We start from the raw sequence: 8,635 nt of genomic DNA, 5'->3' as shown, positions 1-8,635 counted from the left end.
TTAATTTTGCTCTGGTCTAGAGCTAGCGTACTATCGCTATCGCACAACTGGGTCTCGCTTTGATTTCTATGAGCTACACACATGAGGTACACACTACTCGATTTTTGGTTGTGCAACAAAACAGTTCAATAGGCTTTGAAACAATCGACTATCGTACAAGGGTTGTGCGATAATATAGTCAAAGATGTTTACCCGGTTTAATCTCGATTCACGATACTCCTTGTCACTGGCATTTGTTGTAAGAGCCATTTATATACAAGGCAAATTATTAAAACTGGTATTCTTTCTGCCAGGATTCGAATCCACTGATCCGTTGGTACTTATCCGTGGGCGAGCGTTCGCTGTCTACTGGAGTGCAGATGGCGCTACCAGCAGTGCAATTGCTGGAAACGCCCATACAACAGCTTGACAAGTTTCTCTGCAAATCACTGGATGTCGTGGAGAAGAGAGTGCCTTCTATATATCTGCCACCTCAGATGGTAAGTTAATTACCAACTTCCTTTATCATCGACTCTACTAAACCTTAGACTAGAGTAAGTATCAAGAAGTTTTTAAAAAGTATCTTTACAATTAAATAAAAAAAACAACTGTTTTATTAATTTTTGTCTTAGAAAGGAAAAATTTAAAATCACTCTCATTAGAGAGCTATATTAATAGCGAATAGCTGAAATAAGATTCTTTATCTAGAAGAAAGAACCTCCCCTATTCCTTTTTCTCCTTGTTCTTTTGCGTGGTCTGTCTTTGTCGAGGACATTGCAACAGCCATTTCCCTATCACAGATGTACTCAGAGACGCGTGAGTACGTGCTGCGCCGCGCTGACTCTGTGAAGCAGCTGGGCACGGCGGTGCTAGACTCGCGGATGACGGCCGTCACCGCCACCGCGCTGGAGCGGGCTCTCACCACCGCTGATAAATACGTCGACAAGTATTTACCACCGGATTACCAAGATGCAGCTGATGGTAAGATATACGTTAATACCTTTCGTAATTTCTTAATTTAAAAAAAGTGAGTAGCCTATGTGTTCTTGCAGACTATCCCCTACATCCTTTTATATAGATCCATTCAGTCGTTTAGGCTACAGACTGTAACATCCATCCATCCATCTCAACTTTTGCATTTATAATATTAGTAAGATACACAGCAAAGGATTTTTATGCTACCATTGATCTAAGACCCTCATGGTTGTAGAGGAGCGATGGGATGCAGTACACAAGTATACTTAAATGTTATTATGGCATGAGTTAGCTACGCACATGTCTGCAAATAGACACTCTATGGATGGAAGAGAGGTTTTACAAAGAGGTGTATCTCGTCTTTCGTATTCGTTTCATACCTCTATTATGTTATACGCAGGGTATTATCCGAAATTGTGTGCTGACTTTAAATTTGTATAGCACTATATGTTTATACTAAAATGTCTAATTAACAAAATCGATCCTAATTAGAATCCAATAATATGAATGATGCGGTAATATGCTGTTGTGATAACCTAAGATGATATATAGCTGACCTATCGTCTGCAGACCGTCTAATTGCTTCTAAATTTAGTATAGCAATCAAATTTGTTAATTTGGGGTTTCGATTAATTATTTGGGCATACAATAGTCACTCAATTTAAAAAGAATCGCTCATGTTCCCCTACAACGCATACGTAATACCACCATGGAACTCTCATTTATATTTTAACAATGGGTTTTCATTGACATTACTTCTTTCAAGTTTTATTTTGACTTTATTACTCAAATCTCGCATTAGATACATAAATAGATAGATAACCTTCATTCTTTTGTACATAGATTTAACACTAATATGTGATATTTACAAAAAAAAGAGAAAATTAAAAAAACGAGTTATTTTCAACTACTAGTTGCTTTGTCAGGCTGTCTTTCGTCATAATTCCCTATACCAAGTTAATCTTCTCCATCCCTCAATCAAATCAAAAATCCAAGCAAATCCCTCATTACTTTAGACAACACACGTGACTGATGTTACCGGAACATTTAATATGCTTATCTGATCACGTCTGGGGGTGACAAATAGCATGTGCCGGACTTTGTGCGGACGGACGTTGATACCGACCGCCGTGCGAGCTGTCTCGAGTTAGATGCTATCGCCAGGGTTACTGGGTGTCAAATGTGACTCATTTGACATTATATCCTAAGTTTGATATGCGTGATTTTTGAAGATTGTTTTGTCTGGAACTATTTTTGGTTATGATGTTATTTGATGATAATTAAAAGTATATATAAGATATTTGGAAGTAGATTTCAGTTTTAAATTCATTAATTTATGTAACGCTAGCAAAATTAAATTGCCAAAAACTAAAATGATACCACTTTAGTACTTGCATGAGCAATATTTAACATCTAAAATTTCTTCTTCAGAGGGCTCGCAAACCTTTGACATAACCACTTTGATTACTATGACCTTATATGGAGGTGCGCACACTACTCGATTGTTTGTTATGCAACTAAACAGTTGAATGAGCTGCGAAACGAACGACAATCGCACAACAGTTGTGCGATTTCTTATTAAATCTTAGGGCGATTCCATATGTGTGTGATATTAGTTCGTGTGACACTGTCCCTTACCAATGAAGTCATTACGTAATCAACAAATCAGTGTATGTTTCTGTAAACACGATCATAGTGGTGATCATAGTGACGAGCGCGGAGGGTGAGGGCGGCGAGGCGGGGGCGCCGTGCGAGGAGTCGGGGCGCGCATGCGCGGCGCACGCGGTCAAGCGCGGTGCTAGACTCCGGCGCAAGTTGCAGCGCCGACTGACACGACAGGCTCTCGCTGAAGCCAAGGCCATCAAAGAGCAGATACACGTGCTCGTCTACGTCGCAGAACTGGTATTGATACAAAACCTATTACTGTGTTATAGCAACATTTACAAGCCAAAGTTCTCCATTAATTCCTCCCATATTTATGGTAGGTAGCGACAGACCCTGCTCTAGCATGGAAGAAAGCGAAGCAATTGTACGCATCGCTGAGCTGCCCAGAGCCGGAAAACCAGGCGCGCCCTGCGACCCTTGAGGAGCTAGTGGTGCTGCTGGCGCGAGAGACCGCCAGGAAAGTCGTGCATCTCGTCAATTACACTCACACCGATCTGCCCAAGTTAGTTACCACTTCAACCGTGACTCCCATACATTATTGGTTGCCTATTATTGCAAAACAAATTAAATAAAAGTAGTTACTTAAATATAGCGTCATACAGAACCAATTCTGATGTTGACTTGATTATGCCACTCGACAAAAAATCATAAAACGTCTCAACTAATTTAAAAAAATAACATTTATTTCAGCAACATGCGTCAAGGAATGTCGCTGGTATCAAAACATCTCTCGACCGCTGCTAACGCGCTGTTAAAGGTAACGTAAAAATTATTTAAAAATTATCGACTATAATTTTCGATTTGAGAATGTAAATTCGATTCTAATAATTATTTATCGACAAATAATCTTATTTTAACCATGCAATGTATTGTATTTACAAGTTGTTTTATTTCTTTTAATATAAATCCCTAGGCATTACCGGTTGATTCCGCGATGTCCGAAGTTCGTAACTGGCGTTGCAAAGTACAGGCCTTGCTTCATCAGTTGCAGGAGACTTCAAAAACTTATTTGGTAATTTTTTTTTAATATATCCGTTTGATTCTTATTGAAACAATAATTAGTTATATGTTTTAAAATAGTGATTTTGTTGTTAATATTTCACTAAATTAACATATTTAATAGTAAAACAATAATTTATTTCAAGGAGCACCTCGCCATTTTCTTAGCGGGCAACGAAGAGCGGGAAAAGATAACGCCGCGTTCAACGTACGCGCAAAGAGACGATTTGTCGGCAATCAATGGTGTCAATTAAAATTAAATGTTTAAAATGTTCAGATGTATTTATATTATTATTCGTAGATAATTATCACTATAGCCGATGTATCATAATATAGTTCAACTAATATAAAATGTATAAGTAATATTATGTAATCTTGATGTTTAAATGGGTATGAATTAGAGCGATATTGCAATATCGTATTACAAGACAATGAATGTTACAATTACAGATTTTAAAATTAATGTTACAAGTAAATAAAACCTAAAAAAAATGCTTGATAAACAAATTTAACCTTTATTTATTATATACGTCCACTTTTTACAAATAGAGTACATATAGAACTGTGGCAACACTGGGCAACTCGCGGGAAAACCACTAATAAAAAAGGCGTTACAAATATTGTTTGTATACATTACCCTATTGGTATTATACTCTCAAACATGACCACCCGAGCTCTAGAACTTCACTAATCACACGAAAAATCTTATTAAACCTCTAGAGGTCATATAAACGCTTAAAACCTCTTTGGCCTCTTTACCAATGGCTGGTTGATGAGATTTGGTAAGCACTAATTGACAGTTAAATAATGACAGTGTAATATGAAATAGTAATAGGAAATCTATTATTTTAGATAAGTAAAATTTAAGTTATGTTGTAAGCAAACAAGAGAAATCTTTGTAACCGGCAGTTCTCTCATTGGCTATTGTTAAATTAATGAAATAAGCAATGTCGTTGGTATATAAGAAAATCCACAGTGTGCTTTCCGTATGTATTTTATTAATCTTTTGTCCCAACAATGCATTAGCGTAGGGCGTGGTTGGGCGACCTAGGATCCTGGACACGACGTCACTGAATCAAACAGTCCTACATAAGACTGTAAACCTCCTTCTCCCTCCTCAAAGCATAGTACATAGGGGGCGCACTAGTAGCGTTAAAAGCAGAATTATGTACAAGAATATTAGTTTTATTACATCTAATGATAGATATACATAAATCCACAACATATGATTACATTTGAAAGTCATTGCATCTAATTTATAATTTAAATTTTAGATGGACCCCAAACATTTAGAGGAAAAAGGACTCACAGTAGAAGATGTAGATAAGAAATGGAGACACCATGTAGTTATTTGGTTAATGATAATCGCTATAATTTTCTGGATATGCACATATGTAACAGTTTTGGCGATACTAACGTTTGTTGACTTTGGCATTTCTACAAGAACGATTCTAAGAGAGGCTTTATTTTGTACAAATGGCACATATAGAACCTGATGTGAAAAATTCTTTACTATGTGTGAGTTTTAATATTTGTGGTTGTTTTTGTTGTACAGTACATGCGGATATTATTTTAATTTTGTTTTAATTATTAACCAATACTTCAAATAATAAATCCTGGTCTATTGTATAAGCACCCGTTAATCATAGAAACCTGAACCTGCAATAACTAATGTGTGTGCAGGTTCAGGTTCGCTTATTTGCAGATTGTGTTTCTTTCCTTTAAAGTCAAAACGGTGAATAAATCTCCACGCCTGACTTCAGTAAGGATTTATTTGTCCGGCTCGTTTTATTTTACTTTTTGACATAATTATTTTATATTTACTTAGACTTGGCAGAAAGGTCTCGTTATGTGTCCCTTAAAAATATAAGATTTGACAGGTGACAGTTTACGTCAAGTGATTACTTTTCCAAATTCTTCTACTAAAAAAATAAACAGTTCTAGTCTGTTCTTCTAATTTGTTGTGTATGACTGTGTACACTGAAAATAGAAACTTTGTCAATTTAGTTGTAAATATAAAACGAATCTGAAAATGACTGATTGGCAATTAGAATGTACGGAATTGAAGCAAAGGGGTGCATATCTATTGCAATCCGGACAATGGTCGGATTGTACGTTCTTGGTGGGCTCAGAGCCCCAAGTAGTGATATCTGGCCATAAATTAATATTGGCAATGTCGTCTCCTGTCTTCGAAGCTATGTTTTACGGCGGTATGGCGGAAAGGAATGAACCTATACCCATATTAGATGTGCAAATCGAGGCATTTAAAGCACTATTAGAGTAAGTATTTAGGGACTTTTTGTCACAATTTCGGTATTTCATTTATTTTGAATAACTTCAACATGTATAGTGTATATAACTTCAAAATCAATAATTTTTTCTAGGTATATATACACAGGAAATATAAATATCAGTTCATTTGACAAAGCCTGTGAGTTGTGTTATGGGGCAAAGAAGTACATGTTGCCTCATCTCGTTAAGGAGTGTACCAGATATCTGTGGTCAGATCTATATCCGAGAAATGCTTGCAGAGCATATGAGTTTGCTAGACTCTTTGAAGAAAATGTTTTAATGGAAAAATGTATACAGGTAAACAAGCAACAACTTTTTGCAGTAGAATCCTTTATAAAAAGTTTATTAACCAATTTTTTTCAAATACAATAAGTATAGCTGGCTGATTATATTTTTTTATTTTCTTTTAAACAGATAATAAGCACTAATACAAAGGAGGTTCTAAATGACAATAGTTTTGAAGAAGTGGAATTAAATACAGTTATAACAGTATTTTCCCTGGACCATCTGAATGTGGACAGTGAACTTGATCTATTTGATGCTGCAGTAAGATATGCTAAAGCTTTAGACAAGAGGACAACGGAGAGAAGTGTCAGTCCTCCCGCAGAAGTGGTAGAACCTGAAAAGAGTCCAGCGCCATCCACATCTAAAGATCAAGTATGTAAGAAAAACTCATTTTGTACAACTTGTATAGGCACATGGTTTTAAAAATATGTACACACTTATTTGTCTTTGGAACATATTCCTAGTTGGAACTATGTGGACCTCTATGTAAATTTTTGAAACCTAAAGTGATAATATAATACAACCTATATACCTATAATACAATGACAAAGCTTCAAAACCTATACTAGGTTTTGAAGCTTTGTCATTGCTTCAAAACCTAGTATAGGTTTTGAAGCTTTGTCATTGTATTATGCAACTGACTGTATCATTGTTTTGACAGCAGAGTCAACTTAAGTTTATTCCACACTACCACAGAATTAAAATCAAAAATGTCTATTTTGAATAAAACAAGCAAAAAGCAAATCTTATAAATTGTTTCATCAGCTTCATCATCAGCAACTTTAGACCTCTACTCTTCGACACTTAAAGAGTTTATTTAATCTTCATCCTTTTTTAAGTATATCGTAAAATTTTAGTCAGAGCCAAGTGCCACTAAAGTAACAATAGTGCCAAAGGTAGTGAATGTGGAGAGCAGTGCGGAGAACAGTCCGGAAGCAGTACCGGAGGTGTGCAGAGCGGAGACTGACCAGCCTGTGATAGTTTCTGATCAGCCTGTGATAGTTTCTGACCCTGTGCCTCCACCTGAGGAGCCTAAGAAGACGAGAGGTTTGTTTTATCAGGATATAGACAGTTTTGTATACTGTAAATATGACTATAATGCTTTAAAAAATCACATTAAACCTGTGTAACCATAAATTTCTTAAATTTAATGATAATTGTATTTTGAATCATCCTTTATAACAATTAATTTGAACTCCGTCATATTCTATATGCAAATGGTTTTTAATATTTTTTTTAATTCTACCATGATATAAGCCAACTGTTTATATACCAATTGTATGCTAATAATAGGTCGAAAGTGTTGAAAAACTAAATAGAATAATTAATTATTTATTATACTTTATATGTTGAAATGTTTACTTACATTAAAATATTAATCAATATAGATGGCAAAGAAAAACCGACAATCCGCAGCGCGATAGAGAAGATAAGATTCCTGACTCTAACACCTCAGCAGTTTGCCGAAGGCCCAGCTCGATCATCACTACTGACAGAGTCTGAGGCGTTTGCGGTGCTCATGAACATCCTCTCCAGTAACTCGGATGTACCAATGCCTAGAGGATTCTCCACATGCAGAGTACCGAGGAAACAGCTAATTGGTGGTGGACCTTCTTGTAATGTGAGTATGATATTTGCATAACTTAAATTGGGTGTGTTGGTGTTCAATAGTCATGTGTGACAAGTTTGTCTACAATTTTGATTATTTTATAACATATCTTTTGCCCTCAACTTCGTTTACGAAATTAAAAAAAAACTTAGTAGCCTATGTTTTTCCAGACTATGGTCTATATCAATGCCAAATTAGAGACACATACTTATAAGTGACAAATGTAAGTCCATTATAGTCGCATTTATAATTAAATAAATTGTTTAGGTAAAGTAATCGAAAAACAATAATTAAGATGCCATAGGCTATTACAGAATTATTTGTTAAAACACTAGCGGCAAAATCATCAAGGACACATACCTTATATATGTGTACATAATTGTTATGTATTGACACTCGTGTACAAATACAAATACAAGTATGTTGTAATAGTGATTGTCGTCAGATGCCCACATTCACCGTGGACACACCGAGCCCTGTGTCCGTAGAGCAGGCCTGGAACATCCCCATGCCCTGCTATATGTACCAGCGGCCGCCGCGTCACGACGGTAATGTTCTTCATTTATTAGTAGATGGTATATATTTATATTTTAATAAACTTTTTACAGACACAATCAGCGAGACCAGATAAATTAATACACAACAAAGACAATTTACCCTACAGACATGCAACCTTTTGACTTATTTCAGTTGTCTATGGACAGTGACACTTGGTTTGCTGTTTTCTACAAAAAAAATCATTACTAACTTTTGCTCATGTCTCCATTAATGCGGATTAAAATAAAATAATTAGTATGCAAGGTTATGTCTTCTTCCGTACTATGCTATGAC

General features: G+C 35.9%; 2 protein-coding genes across 5 annotated transcripts in view; both read left to right on the top strand.

Annotated features, from left to right (window-relative positions):
* Window positions 1–298: 298 nt before the first annotated feature.
* Window positions 299–5,194, top strand: LOC106102773 (lipid storage droplets surface-binding protein 1). Of its 3 annotated transcripts, none has more exons than XM_013282354.1 (8): window positions 299–479; window positions 780–960; window positions 2,663–2,856; window positions 2,940–3,121; window positions 3,310–3,376; window positions 3,533–3,631; window positions 3,765–4,604; window positions 4,893–5,194. In XM_013282354.1, the coding sequence occupies exons 1-7, from the start codon at window positions 360–362 to the stop codon at window positions 3,870–3,872; spliced, it is 951 nt and encodes a 316-aa protein (XP_013137808.1). In that variant the 5' UTR covers window positions 299–359; the 3' UTR covers window positions 3,873–4,604; window positions 4,893–5,194. The 3 variants fall into 3 exon arrangements, with proteins under 3 accessions (XP_013137808.1, XP_013137806.1, XP_013137805.1); XM_013282352.1 differs by having other exon boundaries at window positions 2,651–2,856; window positions 3,768–4,604; XM_013282351.1 differs by having other exon boundaries at window positions 2,651–2,856.
* Window positions 5,195–5,501: 307 nt separating this feature from the next.
* LOC106102757 overlaps window positions 5,502–8,635 on the top strand; it is a 5,333-nt gene continuing 2,199 nt past the window's right edge. The window contains exons 1-6 of one of the 2 annotated variants that reach the window (XM_013282328.1): window positions 5,502–5,898; window positions 6,003–6,207; window positions 6,325–6,567; window positions 7,092–7,242; window positions 7,584–7,816; window positions 8,250–8,352. In XM_013282328.1, coding sequence (XP_013137782.1) covers window positions 5,651–5,898; window positions 6,003–6,207; window positions 6,325–6,567; window positions 7,092–7,242; window positions 7,584–7,816; window positions 8,250–8,352 — 1,183 coding nt within the window. In that variant the 5' untranslated portion in view covers window positions 5,502–5,650. Of the gene's footprint in view, window positions 5,899–6,002; window positions 6,208–6,324; window positions 6,568–7,052; window positions 7,243–7,583; window positions 7,817–8,249; window positions 8,353–8,635 lie in introns of both variants that reach the window. The other variant, XM_013282327.1, reaches the window with a different exon arrangement.

The sequence above is a fragment of the Papilio polytes genome, unplaced genomic scaffold, assembly GCF_000836215.1.
Source record: "Papilio polytes unplaced genomic scaffold, Ppol_1.0 DF823912.1, whole genome shotgun sequence".
In the NCBI taxonomy this organism is placed as follows: Eukaryota; Metazoa; Arthropoda; class Insecta; order Lepidoptera; family Papilionidae; genus Papilio; species Papilio polytes.
The sequence above is the reverse complement of the archived record's forward strand: the minus strand, read 5'-3'. Positions and strand labels throughout refer to the sequence as shown.

Coding starts and splice junctions, on each gene's coding strand:
- LOC106102773 (XM_013282351.1), top strand. CDS start 360: ATGGCGCTACCAGCAGTGCAATTGCTGGAAACGCCCATACAACAGCTT. Junction 961..2,650: donor TTACCAAGATGCAGCTGATG/GTAAGATATACG, acceptor ACACGATCATAG/TGGTGATCATAGTGACGAGC. Junction 3,122..3,309: donor ACTCACACCGATCTGCCCAA/GTTAGTTACCAC, acceptor CATTTATTTCAG/CAACATGCGTCAAGGAATGT.